The sequence below is a fragment of the Pelmatolapia mariae genome, linkage group LG10_11 (assembly GCF_036321145.2).
Source record: "Pelmatolapia mariae isolate MD_Pm_ZW linkage group LG10_11, Pm_UMD_F_2, whole genome shotgun sequence".
NCBI lineage: Eukaryota > Metazoa > Chordata > Actinopteri > Cichliformes > Cichlidae > Pelmatolapia > Pelmatolapia mariae.
In genome coordinates this window covers 69476046-69497992 of record NC_086236.1, presented here as the reverse complement: position 1 = coordinate 69497992, position 21947 = coordinate 69476046, and the positions used below count along the sequence as shown (strand labels likewise).

Genomic DNA, 21947 nt, shown 5'->3' with positions numbered 1-21947 from the left:
GAACATAAATAGACCTGACCCACATCTGGTTGACATACACCCTGCCATGACACCGGTCAGTCAGTGGTGCCAGCTTGATGCCAGATCCGGGCCAGACCTGTTTTCTATGAGCCTGGGCCACATAAACCAAACTACAATTGGGCCAGATATGGCATGACATCACATAAACAGTGGAGTCATTGCCAGACCTGGCCCATATCTGGATGACATACGTCTTATCATGCCAGAAGTCAGCCAGCAGTGCCGGCTTGATACCAGATCCGGGCCAGACCTGCTTGCTATGTCACGGTCTGGCTGGCAGACCGTGGGGATGTGGGGAAGGAGGACCCAGTCGCGGTACTCTGCGATGCAAACAGTGCTCTTTATTTACAGTGAAAACTGTACACACAATAATACATCCCCGTGTGCTCCCGACTTCCACTCCGTGTCTTCTCCCAGTGTTTGTGCTCCGTGTGTCCGCTCCCTCGTGCCCGTGTATACTGTGCCTGCTGCCCTCTCGTCCAGCAATCCTCCTGGGAAAATAGAGGCAGTAGTTAGCACCCTCAGTACACTTGGTAAGCTCACACTCACAAACAGACCAGCTGGAGAACTGACGGGAAGTCTCACGAAATGATCCCGCGTCGGAGAGAGCTCCACCACACTCTCAAGTAGCTCCTCCGACGAGGCCTGATCAGCTGCAGGTGTGTCACGGCCTCCAGGCGTGGCCAATCACCTGCCAGGGCCACACCCACACCTACATACACACATATATCTACACGCAGGGAGAACGAGGAACAGCAACATCAAAAATACATATAACATAACAAGTCCACAACTGCTCAGAGATCCTGGGTCGCTCAGACCCAGGACCCTGACATGCTATGTGGGTGACTGCTTCTGCCATCACCATTCATTTGAGTCAATCAATATCAAACCTGCACATTTTATGCACTAAATATCGGTCAATTTTAATTCACCTTCAACATGAATAGCCCTCACAGCACATCAAAAGAATACACAATATTTAAAGTAATATTGAAACATTACAGGCAGACATTTGCTGAATTAAATAATGTTTATTAATACAAACATTTTAAAATAGTTTTATACAGATAATAGTGAGTCAAAGTGCAAAAGAAAGCTTTTCCTCAGCTGTCAGTCATATTTTAGATCTTCTTTATAGTGAAAATGCTGATTGAGTGCATTTTATTACAGTGCAAAACATTTGACCTGGTTTTCTTCATTTCAAATCCAGTCAAAAATTGCGATATGTTGAATTAAGGTCAATGTGCTCCATCTTATCAGTTCTTAGAAACCAAACAAGGTCACTGTGGCTTGCAGCCATTTGAAAAACACATGTTGTGACATGCAGTGTCTGGGCCTGAGAGTATAAAGTGCTTCAAAAAAAACCCATTTTAAGCAAGTTTTAAATTTTGATCTTGAACTCAGAACAGAATAACTGTCAGTCTCAAACTTAATTACATCGGTATCAATCTATAGCTATGTATATACATTTATATATATATATATACATTAATATATCTTTGGAGAGTCATACAGTCACATCACATTTATGGGAAAAAGAGACAACAATAATGCCTGAGAACAAAAGAAGAGGTGACATTATGACTATGAGCACTGTGGTAAAATATCACTGTAATCATGTTTATGTGCAAACAAATTAACGTATGTATTTATCACTTTTATGTTCTTTTTATGTTAAATGAGAATATGTTTTGTAATGAGGGTTGGGATAAATGTTCATTAGATTTCAAGCAGTGTTGAAGTATCATTGTGAACTCATTCTTCTCCAAATAAATTTAAAGTTTGAGTTTTTAGGGATGAGTGACGATAACTGTTACTTCTTTTCTTGGTCATTTCTTTTCTTTTTGAGCCTAAAAAAAAAAAGAAAAATGAAAGAAATCTTTATTTTCATTTTTCATTTTCATTAAGGAAACATTTTTGTGTGCCTATTAAATTGCTTTTAAAACTCAAACAACTGTCCCGCTAACCTCAGTTTGGAATAACAAAAGGAAAAGAGACTAACATACGGTAAAAGTTTCAAATAATGGCCCCATCATATATATAAGTAATCTCTGAACCAAATGCTCAGGCTTCAGATTGCCTTAAACACTCAGTTTGAAGTTTTCTACTCCTTTCTACTTTTCTACTTCTGATGTAAAATAGACTGGATATTCCTAATATCCATACACAGTATCCATAATCACATGCTGTGTATGCTACCATTGTATATAGTGTATTATCTTACTTATTTCATATTTGTTTGTAATTTATTTGTATTTTTTGTATTTTCCTTCTGATATCTGTACCTGAGCTGAGGTAAAGCAGTCTTATCTTATCTTATCTTATCTTATCTTAATATGGTCATCTCAGTCATTCAGCTGCAGTTGTAAATACACCCACCTGCTGTTTCAACTTTTTGCTTGAGAGGGGCAACCAATCAAAAGAAAATTTGTTTAAAGGAGGCAATGTTAACATAGCTATTTTTTTTAACTGTAAATCATGCAATTCTGATGCAAAAATAAAAATAAAGAGTTGAAAATCAGCATAATAGTTCATTTACATTTTGTAACCACAGAAACAAAGCAATTACTGCTATTAAAATGAAATACATTACAGGTTTGTGGGCACTGAACAGGACAAGTCATGATAATAATGAATTGTCTTGAACTAGTTTTTAGAAAAGCTCAAGCGCTAGATTTTGTGAATCGAATGTTTCAGTTAAATACATCATTTCCAGTTTACCTGCTGTTTGTTGGTTCATAGTAGCTGTTCTCATTCAGCAGTTCCTCAATGATCCCCTGAAAACATTTGAACAGAACATTATGTCAGAGGCTGCAGACAGAAGTTCAGTATCATGATGAAGTTGAAATTAAAATACTGTTCCAAAATGAGACCCATCTGTAGGAGAGTCGACACCTGCAGTTGTAAAGTAATACAGATCCATAAAATTGAATTTTAATGAAATAATAGTTGCCACTGTCCCATCAGTAAACTATTTATTCTCTGAATAAATTTGTTGTTCACCAACCGGCCTACAGTGACACTATGCCTCTGCAGGAGGACCTACACGACATTTAAACAAACAATAGTTTAATAGTTTTTCATGGCAGTTTTACAGAGACTTGTATGCCAAATATACCTTTTGATTTTAGCTAGCTAAAAATTGTTCCTATTAGAAAGATTCCTGAGTTTCTCAACACCAACCTGCATCTGGTGATATGTAACTCCATCTCTGAGATTCACATCAACTGTCAACACAAAGAAGAGAAAATGAATTTTTTTTTACATCAGAATTAATTTGCAATTCTACTTCTGCATAAGATGCTCTGCTTGTCTTTTACTGGAAATTTATGGTGAAGTTGGGCATTGATGGCACTACCTGTGCTGTCAGCGATATGGATGTCTCCCGTGAAGTGGTGGATCCAAGGCCACCAATCTGAACTGATTAAACCAAATGGCATCAGCTCTGGAGACGCCTGGAGGAGCTGAGAGCCAAGAAGAGGAGAGACAAACACCGTTAAGTTCTACCTGATTTTATGAAGTGATTCTAACAAGACATTTGTAAAGTACACCAGCACAGAGCAAGACTTCTGATAAAATGACTACTGGAACAAAGTAGACTCAACTGTATGCAATAAAAAAAAGATTTTTAAGAAAGATTTTATTTTGATTGTGCAGAGAGCTCCTCAGTTTCTGACTCTTGAGTTATTTTGCACGGTGATTTCAGTGATTTCACAAAGCTTTTAAGGTTGGTGTTAATGCCCTCTTTTATGAGATATGTTTAAATGTCTCTGAAATTAGTTTAAAAAAATGTCCAGTCCAAAAATGTCTCACATCATCAGATCATTAAAGAAAGAAGTTTTACAGTAGAAGTTGTGCCAAGCAAATAAAAATGTTCTATGCTTTAATGTTCCTTGTAATTAGAGGGAGAGATGCTTACTATTTAATATCATCTATGAATAAACTGAGAGCAGATTTATCATGAGACATTGTTTATCAGGTAACCTAGCCAATGCTGGTCTCATGTTTTTATTTTTCATTAATCATGGCAGCAGAAGAGACGCAGACAGGTGAGCTCTGATCTCATAATGAAAATATTTTGCCATTGGTTCAGGAGCTGAATTAAAATTCATGCAGGAACATGTTTTTGATGGTAGACTTAAACATCACTCTGTTATCAAACTCCTTCCCTGTGGTTTATCATATCATGAAAGTGAAAGGACAGAGCTACAGGACCTCAGGTGTGGCTTTAAAATAGCTGACAGCAGCTTCTATGGTGGGTATATTAAATGTGTTCTGGCGGCCTAGCACACATGGAATGAAGTCATAAACTGCATCCATCGAGGAGCACGGGGTGCACTGCAGAGTGAAACAATGCTGGCTTTGTGTGATGTTTTGATTTTGATTTTTTTTTACATCAAGATGGTGAAACTGCAAAATGAAAGCATTCCTTCACAGAGCTGTGTTTAAGAAGCTTTTACTGCAAGTAGTTACAGTAAATGCAGTTATTAGGCTTAGGGGCCATTTCACACAGGGCCAGGTGGGTTTGGATAACTTTTGTTCCCTTAATAAATGGAATCATCATTTACAAACAAAATGTTATATTTACTCAGGCTGTCTTTGTCTAATATTAAAATTTGTTTTATGAGTTAAAACAGGCAGCATGGTGGCATGGTGGTTAGCATTGTTGCCGCACAGCAAGAAGGTAGTGAGTTCAATTCCACTCAGTGAGTGTGCGTGGTTGTCTGTCTCTGTGTGTTAGCCCTGCGACAGACTGCCTCTTGCCCTATGACAGCTGGGGTAGGCTCCAGCAACCCTGAAAAGGATAAGTGGATGGATGGAGTTAAATCCTGTAATATGTGTCACACAAGTGTGACAAATACAGACACACAATCAAAGAAATCAGGAAGGGAGCAAAAATAATTTCTTTTTTTTTTTTTTTCTCTACTGAGTTCAAATCAAGCTTATTATCCCTCTCCCTGGTTTGTGTGCAGGCTCAGCTCCTGGAAGGTGACCTTCAGGAAGGTGATGCACCAAAAACCTCCTAGTGATTGCTGGAGTTGCTGGCAGATTTCTACATTTACCTGTAGATTTTCATGTTTGTCATATTTGCCTGTAGTTTTTCATACTCACTAACGTCTAGTAGTACCACTGGATTAAACGTATGGCAAATTGGAAATGGGGAAGGGACTGCCTTGGAACCTCAACCTACATGTTTCAAAAGGGGAAACATTTCCTTTGAAGGTGAATGTTCTCAACTTCTGTTTTGCATCATACAGACAACTCTCTCATACAGACAACTCTCTGACTTCCATTCAAACTATTAGCAATAGGCGACTGACCAAAGCAATCACAAGGAGGTTTTTGCCAACCAGTTGGGGAATACAGATTTTTCCCTAGTGACATGTGGTTGCCAGAGGGTTATTGACTGGTCTCTAGGCCTGCGAGACTGGGGCCTTATTCATTTGATCTAACATTGTCACCAAGATCACACCACATGTTCAAAATGACAGCCAAGTTAGCATCACATGTTTTGTGGTCACAAGTCTGCAAAACCTCTGTAAATGAAGTTAAGAGGAAACACTTAAACTGTAACAGGTAAGACTTCTGGGCTTGGCTAATAAGTACAGTTTTATTTTCACAGTTTCACAGTTATGAAAACAAGATATCTGTTACAAAGCCATTATTGTGCCACATTATGTTTCACAATGACTTATTGTTTTGCTACGTGTTATTAATGCAGCATGCCCCTCTCCCTCATAGGGCTGCATTTTGCCTTTTCCCTAAAAACTCAGGCTGTGCATCAGACTGTGGTCTGCTTACGATGCTTTGCTTTATTTTGAACTAGCTTTCAATCTGAAGCCTGCAGTTTTTCTTTAGTCCAATAAATATCTGATGTTTCCAAAGTTAGTGAATTGTGCTTATTCACATTCTGATCACAGAAATGTCAATATGATCATGATATATGTGATCAAGTTCCCTGCATTTTAACTTCAAGTGCAGTTCTGAATTGTGAGTTGACAGTTCAAACCTTGCTGAGCTCCACTTTCAGGTTGTACGGATCGCTGCCAAATTGGAAGAGAGACTTTTTAAATCTTTCAACAAGGCGCCGTTTAATGTTGTGGTGTGGAGCTGGTGGAAGCTGGAAATTAAATAAATGCAGGTTATTACCAACAAATACAAATCTAACCACTGCTGTCAGACAAAATATACCTCATGGGTTGATCTCAAAGTATGAAAAAAAAAAAACCAGCTGGACCAAATAGTCCAACTGATAGCGTGTTTCTGTGACTGCATCCATAATTTTTGACTCATGAGATTCAGCAAACATTTCTTTATGCCTTTACTTGAGTGATGAAGATGATTTTGTGCAGCTGCACCAGAAGCCTCTGAATGGGATCATCAATCTGGCGAAGCTTCTTCTGGGAGACGCAGATTCCTGCTGACACTGAGGTTAGAGCAAAACCAACAAACTGACTGATGAGTGCTAAAGAAAGCCATGTAGGCTCATTTTAAGAGGTTTCTGTAGTCTGAGAGGTCGAGCAGTGCCATAAAGTCAAAAAATTACCTGGTCTTGGTTTCACCTTTGCGGCTGCAAAATCCCCACTGGGAAAAACAGCAAATCACAAAAGTGATTCAGTTTGCTTGTGTTTACCAACAAACATTTACACGTTCTTCAAGTTCAAAGGATGAGCTCAAGACTACTACCACATACATTAAGCCCAGAGCTTACATAAATCACACAGCTGGAAATGTGTTCAATGTGTTAAACTTACCTGACTAAAATATGATCAGGGGTAGCACAGGCAGCTGACTTTGAGCCTTTGATTAAAGCTAAATGGTAAAACAAATGGAGTTTGGGGTATAATTAATGAGCAAATTCCACGAAAACCAACATAAAAATCTAAAGCAGTGAGAAGAAATGAGAAAATAAATGTTTATAAATTAAAAAGGCTTCGAAGCCCTAAATGGCACCACAACAACTAACAGTAGTGAGGCATCATCAGGTAAAGTAAACATGCCTGTGAATGTTTGGATGTATGACAACCAGAGAAAAACACAAAAAAAGTCTCTTAGGAGTAAGTAATAAAAATGTGATCATGTGCTTTATCACAGCTTTGACACCACTAACCGTAGTGTTTTCCTGTAGAGTTGGTGGTAGTGTCTGTGCCTTGGGATGTTTCAATATCTTCATCAGGGTCGTCATCTAAGCACACATGCACAACATGTTAGCATTGTGTCTTCATACCTTTCACAGTCTGAGCAGTATAAAGATACCCAGATACCCTGAGTGAGTCTCTGCTCTCTGTGGTTTGAGCTGCAGGCTGTAGAGGAGCATGAAGGTGCATATTCAGTCTTCATCATGGGTGTTTCCTGTAAAATATGAAGCACCATGTTAAATCTCTGCAGGCTAATAATATATTTATTTATAAGCACTACAGCACAGTACAGACGTTCATGAGTCTGTATTTAACATTTATAAAGTGAAGAGTCTTTTTCTGATTTTCAAAGATCTGAATTCACCTGTGACATGTTTGAGTAAGAGCAGGTCACCCTAATTTTATCTCTTTCTAGGAAAAACTTCTGTGCTCGTTTCCTGTCTCGCTCTGCTTTTCTTTCCAGTGAATTCTGGGAAGTGTAGAGTCCATCCATCAGCTTCATCATGAGGTCAGAGATCCTGGAACTCACAGCTATAATGTCCGGTCTCAGATCTGGATCTGGATTTAAACACCTGACAGGACATCACATCACAAAGTAAAGTGCTGAATAAATTTATTAAATAATTGATTGTTCTGTTATTTCTTATTTTATTTCTTATTTTCCCACATGGATAATACATGTAAACACTAATACATTTAAATAAATTGCAACTGTTGCGGTGCTGGACTTCCTACCAGGGCTAATCCTGAGACCTCGTCCTTAGTGAATGCTTTTAAGTTAAACATGCATCAGTTAAGAATATCTAGTGGAAACAGTAGAGGAACCAGAAAGCCAAAAATTGAGATGCTGTGTAAAATCTAAATAAAAAGAAAATCCTCAAACACAGATTCCAAAATCCAATGACTGAATCAATGAAGCCAGATTGATTGATTGATCTTCTGTATACAGTCTATGCTCACCATTTGATCATGTCGATGACTCTCTCTGAAAAAGTACCTTCTTCAATTGGCTCATAATCGGCCTCCACAATCTGCCAGCAGAGAATTAGAGTGATCAGTGACTGACAGTAGAAAGTAAACATATGAAGTTAGGAGTCTTGTGTGTCTCCATGCTACCTTGCTGGCCAGTGACAGCATGTTACTGCTGTAGAATGGAGGCTGTAAAGTGGCCATCTGGTAGAGGATGCAACCTAAAGCCCAGATGTCAGCTTTCTCTCCATACGGCTCGTTTTTCACTATCTCTGGACTAAAAACACATCACCACACTGAAAATCTTGAGTCATGAGGACCATTCATGCAATAAATCTCTGAATGAAGCCACAAAATCTGACGTTGATCACAGAAGATTAGAAGGACCCCACAATTTGACAAGGAAAAAGAAAGTGTATGTGAATCTGACATCATTATAGGAATATAATCACACAGTAATGGATTCTAAACTCTAAAACTCAAATTTAGGCCTCAACTTTTTACCTGAACCCAAATTGAGGCTTATTTCTAATGACAACCATCGTATTTAAAACCTCTAATTGGAGGAGAGTTCCCACAGTTGTTTATGTGAGCAGATTTTTGTTCCCTCAGCTCGATTAACACAAAACAAGTGTACACAGCCAGGACCAAAATAACTTTCCAGCTGTTAAACATGTGTCTTTAATAGGCTGTAATAAAAGTCAAAAACAGCTGAACGTTAGGACTTAACTTCCTCACCAGGAGTAAAGGATGGTGCCAACCACTGATGTGAGCTTGCTGTTCTCCTCCTTCTGCTTAGCTAGGCCAAAGTCCGCTTCAGGTAGAGGAAAGACAAGAGTTAAACTTTTCATATGACGAGATGTTCTGTGGGGAAACCTAACTGCACACTCACTGATGGTGACTTTATCTTTCTCCCCTAGCATGATGTTGTTTGGCGTCAGGTCGCGATGGACTATCCTCTTCTCCTTATGCAGGTACCTCAATGCCAGAGACATCTGAAGGAACATGGAGAAATTATGTTCACTTCAATGCTAGAAGTGCTTTAGGAGAGAGTAAGAGTTGTGGCTCATCCATGTGTGTCTCATTTGCCAAGTGAAAATTATTGGCATTCATTTTGGCTATTATCAAAAACAATCAAAAACCAGTTTGGCAGCCAGGGTTTCTGTTCCTTTGAGTTTTGAATGAATATCTGAGTTTGGGTTTTTGCTTTGGTGTTTAAAGTTATGATTTTTATGTTTTGCGGGGTTGTTTTTATTTTACGCTCTAGTATTTTGTTGTACCTAGGCTCTAGTTGCTGTTTCTTGCATTTTAGTCCCCTTGGGTGTTTCTTTTCATCCTTCTGTGTTCCCTAGGAGTTAGTTCATCTATGTTGAGATTTTTTTTTTTCTTTATTCATGTTTTCCCCTTTCAGTAATGGTCCATTATTCACTTCCTGTTTAATCCCATGTCCTCTTCTGTCTTCACTGGAGTTTTACTTCATCCCTTGTGACTGTGTTGATTGTGTATGGCTGAGTCTAATTTTCATTAGCTCTCAGTGTCTAGGTTTCAGTTTAATTGTGTTTTCTATTAAGTTTGTTCTTAACCACAAAAAGGTAATGGTAAATGGCAAATGGCCTGTATTTGTATAGCGCTTTACTCTGTGGACCCTGTGGGAAGTGTCAAATTAGTCAGGTGGTAGACAATCAGACTTCATGCAGTACAAGCATTTTACAATGGTCCCACACACACCAAAGGACACACACTGGACCTTGTTTTTACTTTAGGTTTAAACATTGATTTTATTTGTACTGAGGACATTTTTATTTCGGATCATCATTGTATTCTTTTTAATCTGTCTTTTCATTTGTCCCTCTCTCCTATTCGACATGTGGTTAGCTCTCGCATCTTAACTTCCTCTACTGCTGTTAAATTTTCCGATGCTTTTAATTTAGTTTCATCTCCTTATAAAGATGTTCATTTTTTAACAGATCTTTTGAATAATCATTGTCTTTCTATTTTAGACAATGTTTGTCCTGTCAAAACTAGACTAGCTCCGGTTTCAAAGTCGTCTCCCTGGATAAATGACAGCATTCGCTTCTTAAAGCGTTGCTGCCGTAAGGTTGAGCGTTTATGGAGGAAAACACGTTTGCATGTCCATCTCCTTCATTTAAAGGACCTTTTAGTCTCTTTTAACACTTCAGTTCGAGATGCGAGGGCTGCCTATTTCTCAGACTTAGTGTCTAAGAGCAGAGGTAACCCCAAGGTACTATTCGACACCATTAGTGATATTGTTGCTCCTGCTCCACCTGCTGTCCCAATTTCATCAAATGAAGATTGTGAAAAATTTCTTTCTTTCTTCGTTGAAAAAGTCAGTAACGTGAGGAACAATATCTCTCCTTCTGTGTCTCTCTTGTCTGCTCCAACTCAAGCTAGGCCTGTAATTTTAGAAAGATTTTTACCTGTGTCCTTACCTGAGCTGGTCAAGTTAGTTAATTCAATGAAAGCATCCTCCTGCTCTCTTGATATTTTACCTGGATCTTTGTTTAAAAATGTCTTTCAGTCTATTGGTCCCTGTGTGCTCACAATTATCAATACCTCATTGGTTTCTGGTCAGGTCCCTGTTTATTGTAAGAATGCTGTTATTCACCCACTGTTAAAAAAACCCAAGCTTGATGCTTCTCTTCTCAGTAGCTACAGACCGATTTCAAAATTACCGTTCATTGCTAAGATTTTAGAAAAGGTGGTGGCTAAGCAGCTTATAGCTGTCCTAGATGAATACAGCATTCTGGATAAATTCCAATCTGGCTTTCGTAGAGCTCACTCTACTGAAACTGCACTTCTTAGAGTCTCCAACGACATTTTGATGAGATGTGATGCAGGAGAATGCTCCGTTCTGTTGTTGTTGGACCTGACCTCCGCCTTTGATACTGTGGACCATTATATTCTGCTAGATAGGCTGAGACACTGGGTGGGTATATCAGGGGCTGCTTTGGACTGGTTTGAATCCTATTTGCATGAACGATCCTTTTCTGTGGCTACCTCTAAGTACAGTTCCTCTTCTACTTTTCTTGCCTATGGTGTGCCACAAGGTTCAGTTCTGGGGCCTTTATTGTTCTTACTGTATTTACTTCCTCTTCAACACTTATTGAGCACTTTTAAGGACATTTCGTATCACTGCTATGCAGATGATATTCAGTTATATATCTCCTTTAAGCCCCATGATGTTTCCAAGCTACAGATTTTGCATAAGTGCATAGACTCCATTAGATGTTGGATGGCTGGAAACTTTCTTCAACTAAATGAGGAGAAGACTGAAGTTCTTGTTTGTGCTCCTAAAAATTTTGTACCTAGTGTTATGGAAAACTTGGGTCCACTTGCTACATTTGCAAAACCGTCTATTAGGAGCCTTGGTGTTAGTATTGACTCAGCTCTGACTTTGGATGCCCATGTAAAATCTCTGGTTCGCTCCTGTTTTTATCACTTGAGAAACATTGCTAAGCTGAGTCCCATTGTATCGCGCTCCGAATTAGAAATTGTCATTCATGCATTTGTTTCATCTCGTCTGGACTATTGTAATTCTTTGTTTACTTGTTTATGTAAAGCCTCTTTGGAGCATCTGCAAGTTGTTCAGAACGCTGCTGCAAAGCTTCTGACCAAGTCCTCCAAGTACTCCCATGTCACACCCCTGCTGATTCAGCTGCACTGGCTCCCCGTTAAATTCAGAATCCAGTTTAAGGTTTTGACCTTGACTTTCAGGGCTCTGCATGGACAAGCACCAACATATATAAGTGAACTTTTACATCCATACATTCCCAGCAGGTCCCTGAGGTCATGTGACCAGGGCTTGCTGGCTGTCCAGCACACGAGGCTGAAAACAAAAGGCGACAAAGCTTTTGTAACTGTGGCCCCCAGATTGTGGAACTCTCTCCCTTTGAGCCTGAGATCTGTGGACTCAGTGGTCGCTTTTAAAAAACAGCTAAAAACTCATCTTTTTAAACTTGCTTTTGGTTGATTTTTATTTTTAGGTTTTAGCTTCTGTGAAGCACTTTGTGATTTTTATCTTGAAAGGTGCTATATAAATAAAGTTTTACTTACTTACTTACTTACAAAGCACTTACTAGCATTTGTTACCTGTATGAATATATTCCAAAGTCTGTCTTCGGTGAACTGCTGCTGTTTTTCCTTCAGAGAGTTAAAATGTTCAGCCAGTGGCACTCCCTCAATCAGTTCCATCACAATGTACAGCTTGTCACCTAAAATGGACAATACAATAAGTGTGTTTGGCCTTTTGCTGTTTTTTTCTTCTTTAAAGGGGACTTATTATATGCTCTTCCTTAATTTCCTTCAGATTCTTGCCATTATACCTGTGGATGTTCATGTCAAACATGACTACAGTTACAGATAATGAACCCAGTAAGTAAGTAATCCCTGTGAGTTTTTGGCTCACAGGGATTACAGGGATTATAAATCAGGAAAATATCCTTTAGTAGAGCCTGAGAATAACAATATGGACCTCAAGACAATCAAATAGACTCCCTGTAATTTTTAGTTTCAGCGTTCATTATGCTCACCTTCCAGAAAACTCCTGTAATATTTAACAATGTTCGGGTGTGTCATCTAGAGATAAATAAGCAACACATTAACTTCCAACATGTAATCATACTGTCCAAATACAGTTCACTTATGATTTGTATTGAGCCGCATGCCTGTTCTTTGATGATTGTGAGCTCTGAGATGATTTTCTCCACATTACTGTCTCTGGACTTCTTGTCTTTGCCAAATGCAGGGTTGTGTAGATTCACCTCCTTCAACGCCAGGATGTTCTGGCCGCTCTGTTTTTGGACCTGTCATCAAACCAATAAATTTGAAGTAAATTTAAAAAGAAAGGATGCAAAACACCACAACCAACTCCAAATTTGGTCACTCTTGATTATGTTTCCTGTTACTGATGTTTACCTTAAAGACACTTCCAAAGGCCCCGGTGCCCAGATGGTCCAATACAGAGTAGCCACTGATCACTCTGAGAGGAGGTCGGTTCTGGTCCACTGTCTCAATGCCTCCTCTCAGATTGTCCAGTTCCTCTTTCTGCATTGAAAACACAAAAACTTTGTTTGTTTGTCAGTTTACCTCATCTATTTTACCCCACAGCAGTCAATGTTTTTCCTTTTTTTCCCAACCCCAAAACAGCTGAATAAACAAATAAACTCATTTAGAAGCTATTTCTTACAGTGTAGAGTGAAACTTTGGTTTGCAGGCCCTCATAGGCAGCGAGGTCTCGCACATAATGTCCAACATCAATAAACAGCTCAAAGAGGTCTGTGGGAAAGAGTCTGTAATGGATAAAAGATCACAAAACGGCAGTGGAAAGCATTAATGAGACTTCTTTCCCTGGCAGTGTTCCAACAGTAGCTCATTTTAAAACAATTTATCCACTTCATGAACTTAATGTTAGACAGTTTCTATTATATTTTAAAACTTTTTAATGCCATTTCATCACCTCTTAAACAGATGTCTATTTCTTTCCACACTAAAGAGAAATCGGAGCGCCCGGAATGCATAGCACTGCCAATAGACAAACAGATATGTTATTTCCTATAATTAGAACATTTCGATTATAATGCAATTTGTTACATATAATAGCATATACCTGTAAAGAAGCGATTGTTTGTCCAGAGTCACATGGTATAATCAACTTTGCAATTATATAGATGCCATTTTCCTAAGAAAAGAAGGCCAAATGTAACTAACACAAAAACATATACATGTGTTTTTATTTCTATTTATTATAGCTCATGCTTTTACATATTTCTCTCTGTTAATAGGATCAAGAGTAAAAGCACTCTCATTTTGATTAATATGTGCTCTTCCACTAAGAACCCTTCTTTACCTGAACAATGTGGTGAGCAGATGTGTCATCTAGACTCATCTCAGTCAGAGCTGTACAGCAGGCTGAAAGGGGGATTAACGGGATAGAATTTAATTTAAGAACTCATATACACAATCACAGAGTCCTAAATAGTCTGGATTACAGCTGTAAATATTTATATGACTCTCTAAAAAACCAAAAGGCCAGAAGGAAACACTGTGTTTGAAATGTAAATCTTAAGCTTTCCCTATTGATACTTCTCGGGGCATGCATGTTTGGAGTGAGCAAGAACGAGTTCTGCTTTATGTTAGAGTCATCAGACGTTTGAAAACAGGAAATTTACAACCACTTCCTATGCAATTACAGACAGGGTTAGTCAACTCTCTGCAGTCATCATTGTCTCATGTCAGGAAAAAACTGTTTACATTCTCAGTTACTGATAAGACTGGGGTAGCATTTTCTTTTTGTGCAGTAGGGACAAGAAAATGCATTTTCACAAACTCTCTGAGACAGAGGTGGAGTAAATGTCTGCTTCTGTCCCTACGCAGACCTAGGGACAGGGATTTTTGGAACGTATTGTAACTATATGTAAATTCCTAACCATCACAAAGGTACAAATATGTCCCCAAGCAGTAAAAGTTTCATATTTCCACTGTTTCTTCTAGATTTTAAGATGTATTATTAGTAGATAACCTGTGTTAAACCTAATGCAAAAAGAAATTAGGTAACATATTACTCTTAAGTTTTTACCCCAAGCGTGTTCTTGGGTTGAACTTTCCCACAGGCTTTGTTCTCCATGTGACTGATTTTATAAGAGAAGTCTTTCACTTATAAAACCTGTTTTTCTCCAGGTGATCCAGTTTCCACTAATGAGTACTTTATAAGTTTATAAATTAATATCATTAAAAATATATAATACTAATAGTCCCTGGAAAGTACCCACACAGAAAAGCTGGTGGGTACGTTGGTGGATTCAAACCCAGGACTTTCGTACTGTGATGCTGTGGTACTAACCACTGCTCCACTATGCGACACAATACTTGAAATAAATTGTGTGATATGCAGCGTATACTCTGACCTGACTGGAGCGCGATCATGTTGTCCACCACCTCCTGAGGGCTGAGCTCCTCCCTCATGTGCTCTCTCTGGATGCGACCGGCTGCGTTGGCACTGGAGAGCGCCTCAATGGACGAGCGGTCAGTGATGTACTGCCTGTCACTGTGTGAATGATTTTGTGCCTTATTTTTTGGCACTGTGACTGTTTTAAACCTGAGAACAAAGCTGTTTAATGCTGTTCAATCAGCTAAAGTTACAACTTCCATCATTAGCTATGAAATATTGGAGGAGATTATGTTGCAGACAAACGGAAAGCATTTCTTTCTAACCAGCAAAGATGTGAAAGGATAGAAAAAGGATAGAAAAATATATGAGGTAATAAACTCCAGACAGATTCATCAACAATATCTGCTGATCTGTCCCTTCAAAGACAAGGATCACACTGCAAACCAGTGAAAACAACTTACAGACTATAAATGTTCAAACTGAGAGCTAACTGTTATAATCTAAACTTTAAATACATTGTACTAGCTCATTTTCACGAACCTGTGGAGCAGTCGGAGGAGCTGCTGCACGCCACCCCAGCTTCTGATCTCCACCCTGATATCGGGGTCCTCGCAGAGCTGGACCAGCACCCAGGTGACACTCCATAGCAGTTTCAGGTGCTGGCCATGCAACAGGCTCAGCAGTACTGGCAGACCGTCCAGCTCCCTCACCTGAGCCCTCACGAGCTGAACCGGGCAGAGCAGCCTCAACAGCTCAGCACTCATTCTGGACGAAGTTTAACCCCAATATTATTTATGTTAAGTGACTATAACTTGATACTTGCGGAGATAATATACACTTTATTATTCTTTACAGCTCTATTTTATGTGTCTGTCTATGTTTCCGTCCAGATTTTATGACTGTATATCAGCACTAATGGGTGAAAAAACCTTTTCCATAAATTAGAATAACAACTTAGTAGTGCTTTCTTACCTCTTTGACAGGAGGTCGTATTCCTGAAGTATTACAAGGAGGCTCTCCACTATCAGTAGCTTCCCAATCTCCTCTTTAAATTCTATGCTACAGAGAAGAAAATCTTGTAACAGATGAAATCGTCCTTGTATGTATAGTCTTCGGTGCAACATTTACTTACCTCTCAGCCAAAGTGGTGAGTCCTAGCAGGGCTCCCAGTAGCACACTGCTATCGGTTGTGGAGAGGAGTTTTGCCATAGTCTACCACAGTCAGAGTTGGTATTCGTTTACACAAGGAAATAGAAATGAAGACATGGCAAAGTGTCATCAATCCTCATTAGTACTTTCCCAAGTGTCAAAGCATTGGGCAAAACAATTAAGAAAAACCACACTGGTCAATCTACGCTTCTTTCCTCACCTATAGCCCTGATCTGTGGGTAGTGACTAAAAAAACTGGATCACAGATACAAGCAATAGGAATTAGCTTCCTGTGAAGGATGTCTGGACTCAGCAAAAGAGATATATTTAAGAGCTCAGCCATTCAGGAGGGACTCAGAATGCAGCCTCTACTCCTCCACATTGAAAGGAACCAGTTGAGGTGGTTCATGTATCTGACCAGGTTGCCTACTGGACGCCTCTTAGGTCAGGTCTTTTCTGCATGTCTAACTGGGAGGAAACTCCGGGGTACACCCAGGATATACTGGAGAGATCGTGATGCTTGGCGGGCTAGGGAATGCATTGGTGTGCACTCAGAAGAGCTGGACAAGGTGTCAGAAGAGACTACTGCACCCCATGAACCAGACTCATATAAAGGGCAGAAAAACACTGGATGGATGGAAATACAAAACCTTACTCTTTAGGTATTTGAATAATGGCCAGGACAAAGCCCTGGAATGCAAAGTTTAAGTAGGAAAAAGGAAATATTAAAGGAAGCAGAATTTTTGCCTCAGTATAGTTCTTGATGGGATAACCAGTTTTAAACCAAAACTGTGATGTGAAGGTGTTCTCTGAAAGACTGAAGAATGAATTTCATCTGAATAGAAAAAGCTTCTTTGAGTTTTCTAAAAGTTTGCTTTGCAAAACAAACATGATGGGGAAATTCTACTATTAACTGTGAAAACATTACTCTAAGCCAAGGTCTTATGAACAGATGAATGTTATGATGGACAATGTTTTTTAAATAATGTTATCAAATGTAAAGCAAAAAGGAAGTAGTAACAGTAAAATTAATAGTAAAATAAATATATATATATATATATATATATATATATATATATAACTATATACATCTAATAATTGTGAAATTATTGTCAGCAGGAAAAAACTGAACTCATTATTGTCACTGTTAGCGTATTTTTCCATTGTTTAAACACAAATCATTTCCTGTTTTGTTACAGAGTTAAACTTATCTAGAAGCACCTATTAGCTTGAAATGCCTCAAGGCACTCACTTTAACATCACTTTCAAACCATTATCCAAATTAACTTTAATTACAATGATCTCTGGGGTATAAAAACTGTGTTCATAGAAAATGCTAGTCTATTTTTTTGTTTTTTAAATGTGTAAAAAATGAATTGATTTTCCTCTAAATAACATTTTAAAAAGATTTTATACTTTTGCCACCACTGCCTGCAGATTTCCATCCAGAATTCTTTGAGTGTCTTATGCTGACTCTGTCTGGTTTAACCCAGACATGCCAAAACAGTGACAACAAACAGCACAGTCACAGATAACCTCGTCACAACTTATCACTTACCCTGTGAGCGCCACTCTCGATGACCCAGACTCTTTGATCCTGAGTGGCAGACAGTTTCTGAAAGATGTCTGGAATACAATCAGTTAATCCGCCATTGATAAGGACAATGCAACTTATATTATCAGTGTTTCTCTGTGAGACTGCCTTCAGATTACTCACAGGTCATTGTGACCAGCTTCTGCGTGGCAAACGCCTGCTCCCCACACAACATATACAGAGCAGTAACAGACTCCATATACTGAGAGACAAAGGAGAGAAGGGTTCAGGGTGGCATCATATCACTGTGGGCAAAAGAAGCAGGGTTGGTTTTTTTTTTGTTGTTTTTTACATTAGGCATTTACCCTGGCAAGTAAACTGATGCCTTGGAGATCATGGAGGATTTTCTAAATCAAAGCAAATAAAAGAAGCATTTGTTGTTTTTATTTTGCAGAAATGTTTTTTCATTAAATTAAAAGCATAAAAAATTAAAGTTTGCTGTTTTGTTTTTTAAACGTGGACCTGATAGTGGGGATCTCTGATCAATAATCGCAGGCAGATGAGAACTCTAAGGACTGACTCAGGAGGTGCATGCTCAATCCATTCACTGTTGAAAGAGTAAATATTATCACAGAAGTTATCCGTATCTATTACAGCAGAAGAAATGTTTAAGTATTTCAAAAATATTTTACCTGCACAGTCGGTTCTTGATCAAAGACACAAGGATGTCAGTGAACAGTTCATGCAACGGGTGGCTGCTGAAGCATCTTTGGTCTCTGTATGTTATGCTGGTAAATGACAGGAAAATGATGTACAATTAACTTTAAAGAACTACATATTGCATTTAATCCCTTAAAGAAATATTTCACTGTATAATTAATGTACAGACACCAACATCAGAAATGTTTGAAAGCATTTTAGTTACATTTAGGATTAGAATTTAACCTCAATACAGTTTTTGTTTTCCCTTCCCTTTTTTGTTTTCTAACAACCTTTCAAAAAGGAAAGGTTGTTAGATAGTTAGATAGCAACACTATTTAAACTGAATGCAATGCTACAGGAAGGGTAATGCAATTATTTAGCTGGAACTTGCCTGGAGAAATCAATATCCAGTCAAGTTCCAAGTCAAGTTTATCACCCAATGAACCAGACTTAACATAAACAAGAAATCACATAGAAAAAGCAGAAAGAGACAATATACACTGCTCAAAAATTAAAGGAGCATTTGAAAACACATCAGATATCAATGGAAAAAATATTATGCTGGATATCTATACAGATAGGGGCTGGTTCCTGTGTTAGGAATGAAAGAATGCAATCGTTTTTAATGGGAATTTAAAATTATTAACCTCCAGAGGGCTAAATTCAAAGATACTCTGAAAATTAAAGTGGAAAAAAATAATAGGGCCAATTAGTCTATTTTGACAAAATTTCATTGTAGGACTTAAAATGGTGCTTAGTAGCACCCACATGTCTGTATGCATGAACAAGAACATTGGAGTGTGCTTCTAATGAGATGATGAATTGTGTCCTTGAGGATCTCCTCCTACACCTATACCAGGCTGTCACCGAGCTCTTGGACAGTCTGAGGAACAACCTGGTGGTGTTGGATGAACATAATATCCCAAAGATGTTCCTTTGGATTTAGATCAGCCAAGTGTCAATGGTATCAATTCCTTTATCTGCCATTACCCACTGCACCAGTGAAGGGTCTGAAAATGAGTCCAAGGGTTTCATCCTAATACCTAATGGTAGTCAACGTGATGTTGCCTAGCTTGTAGAGGTCTGTGTGTCCCGTGTCAAGAGTTGGCGGTTCGTCTTTTAATCGGAAGGTTGCCGGTTTGAGCCCCAGCTCGGACAGTCTCGGTTGTTGTGTCATTGGGCAAGACACTTCACCTATTGCCTACTGGTGATAGCCAGAGGGGCCGATGGCGCGATATGGCAGCCTCGCTTCTGTCAGTCTGCCCCAGGGCAGCTGTGGCTACAACTATAGTTTGCCTCCACCAGTGTGTGAATGTGAGAGTGAATGAATAGTGGAACTGTAAAGCGCTTTGAGGGTCTTGAAAAGCGCTATATAAATGCAACCCATTATTATTAATATTACATAGATATGCCTCCCTGGACGATCACTGACCCACCACCAAACAGGTCATGCTGAATGATGTTACAGGCAACATAATTTGCTCCACAACCTTTTCCTGTTTGTCAAATGTGCTCAGGGTGAACCTGCTGTGATCTGTAGTACACCAGTCATGCACCTGCCAATTCTGGTATTCTATGGCAAATACGAGTTGGGCTCCACAGTGCTGGGACTGAACACAGGGTCCACTAAAGGACATTGGGCCCTCAGGCCACCCACATTAAATCTGTTTCTGATTCTTTGGTCAGAGACTTTCACATCAGTTGCCTGCTGAAAGTCATTTTGTAGCTCTGGCAGTGTTCATCTTGTTTCTCCTTGCACAAATGAGCAGACAGCAGTCCTGCTGATGGGCTAAGGATAAGTGACCTCTGGCCCTGTCTAGCTCTTCTAAAGTAACTGCCTGTCTCCTGGAATCTCCATGCACATGAGATTGTACTGGTGGACAAAGCACACCTTCTGGCAATGGCATGTAGTGGGGATCTCTGATCAATAATCCTGAAGGAGTTGGAACACCTGTGCAGCCTCTGTAGGGTCCATGTATCACCTTATGCTACCAGTAGTGACACTAGCCAAATGCAAACGAGTGAAAAAAACAGCAAGAAAAGATGAGGAGGGAAAAAATGTCAGCGGGATCCACCTGTGAAACCATTCCTATTTTGGGATTGTCTCATTGTTACTCCTCTAGGACACCGGTTGTTAATTTCATCAACAAAGCAGTACCAAAGCAGCTGAAACTGATTAACAACCCCCTCTGCCATTTTAACTGACCAGATCAGATCAATATCCCAGACGTTTAGCTGACTAAATGCTATACTTTGATCATTTTTTGAGCAGTGCAGATCACTGTCTTACAGAAAACAGCTCTACCAGTATATCCACAGCTGAGATTAGTAGCACATGTTACTGAATCTTAGACAAAGTCAACCTACGATTCTTTCATTTTCAGAGTCAACATAATAAAGGTCAACTGGGCCTCTAATGTATTAATTTTATGCATCTGACTTGTATTAGTATTAGAAAAGACTTGGAGTCATAACTGTGTGCTTTGAGATTTTAGTTAATATTATTTCAGAGATTATGCAGTCCTTAGGAAATGTAACCTGAATTTGTCCAGTTCTGAGGCCTCATTGCTGATGTCACTCTCAGGCCTGTGTCTACTTGTGTTTTTTTGAGGAGGGATGGATCTGCTGGTTCCACTGCTGCATCCTTTACTGTGACTCAACACTGCCACCTGCAAACACAAGGAGTCTCACACCACAATAATACACACATATAGGTAGCAATGTGAGCTGGTTTGTGGGGTCTGTTATTAAAATGTCTAGACATTCAGCCTTGGTGTGGTGTCATTTGTTGTTGTTGCTGTCCACCTCTTGTCTGGGACTGTTTTTGGCAAGCAGGGACTGGAGCCTCCTTAGATCACGAAATGCCCTATAAAACATGCTTATCAGGTGATTTGTGTTTTTCATATCACGGAGATGAATTCTGAACTGGGTCAAGAACAATTAAATAACTGTAAGGGGAAGATAACCAAGCATACTTGCTGTGTGTTCCTATGGATTTTGGGGTCAGTTTTTCTTCTTGTTTCAGTTTTTTAACAGACATTTTCAGCGTTCCCCTCTGCTTCCATTAGGAACCTGCGAAGCATTTTGGCACATATTCACATTTACTCAGACATAATAAACTCAGTGGCAACAGTGCTACCTCACACTGGCCAAAAACGGCAGATCCGCTGATAGCAGGCGAACAAAAAAGAGTCGCGTTTATAGTCGCTTACCTTTCCCCCAGCAGCAGAAAGCTGATTTGGCCTATAGAAATTTGGCCTCATTAAATATCCTGAGTTAGTTTTATTCAAGCAACAGCAACTATACGAGCAAATAGTATTAGTCTATGTTGCTATGGTTACAACCGACGCGCTTCCAGTTCACTTGCCGTATTTTGTGCTACGCTGTCGGAATACTTGGCACACGTATATATATAAATAATTTATATTTTAAAGGAAATTTAAATAACTTAAAATCCTTCTCATTACTTCTTTCTCAAACATTACTGTTTGAAAGAGTTACTTTTAAATAAAAAGTGGACTTT

The 21947-nt window shown here is 39.1% G+C and overlaps 1 protein-coding gene across 1 annotated transcript; it reads right to left on the bottom strand.

Moving 5' to 3' along the window:
• Nucleotides 1-1595: 1595 nt before the first annotated feature.
• nek10 (NIMA-related kinase 10) lies at nt 1596-21301 on the bottom strand. Its single transcript, XM_063484923.1, has 34 exons — nt 21230-21301; nt 20963-21093; nt 18415-18510; nt 18245-18329; nt 18088-18129; nt 17906-17984; nt 17747-17814; nt 16172-16251; nt 16012-16098; nt 15580-15804; nt 15056-15195; nt 13999-14060; nt 13759-13830; nt 13609-13673; nt 13339-13441; nt 13068-13196; nt 12818-12955; nt 12683-12728; nt 12243-12364; nt 9025-9127; nt 8871-8946; nt 8280-8409; nt 8124-8194; nt 7528-7735; nt 7290-7377; nt 7136-7210; nt 6780-6837; nt 6572-6609; nt 6351-6451; nt 6035-6145; nt 3383-3488; nt 3208-3251; nt 2746-2801; nt 1596-1874 (listed from the first exon to the last, which is right to left on the bottom strand). The coding sequence occupies exons 1-34, from the start codon at nt 21299-21301 to the stop codon at nt 1838-1840; spliced, it is 3144 nt and encodes a 1047-aa protein (XP_063340993.1). The 3' UTR covers nt 1596-1837.
• Between the last annotated feature and the right edge of the window lie 646 nt (nt 21302-21947).

Bases quoted from the DNA above. Each gene is read 5' to 3' on its own strand.
- nek10 (XM_063484923.1), bottom strand. From the start codon at position 21,301: ATGTTTTATAGGGCATTTCGTGATCTAAGGAGGCTCCAGTCCCTGCTT. The intron at 15,196-15,579 runs GTTCGTGAAAAT...TCATTCACACAG, and splicing joins CTCCTCCGACTGCTCCACAG to TGACAGGCAGTACATCACTG. The intron at 2,802-3,207 runs GTTGGTGTTGAG...AAATGTTTTCAG, and splicing joins TTACATATCACCAGATGCAG to GGGATCATTGAGGAACTGCT.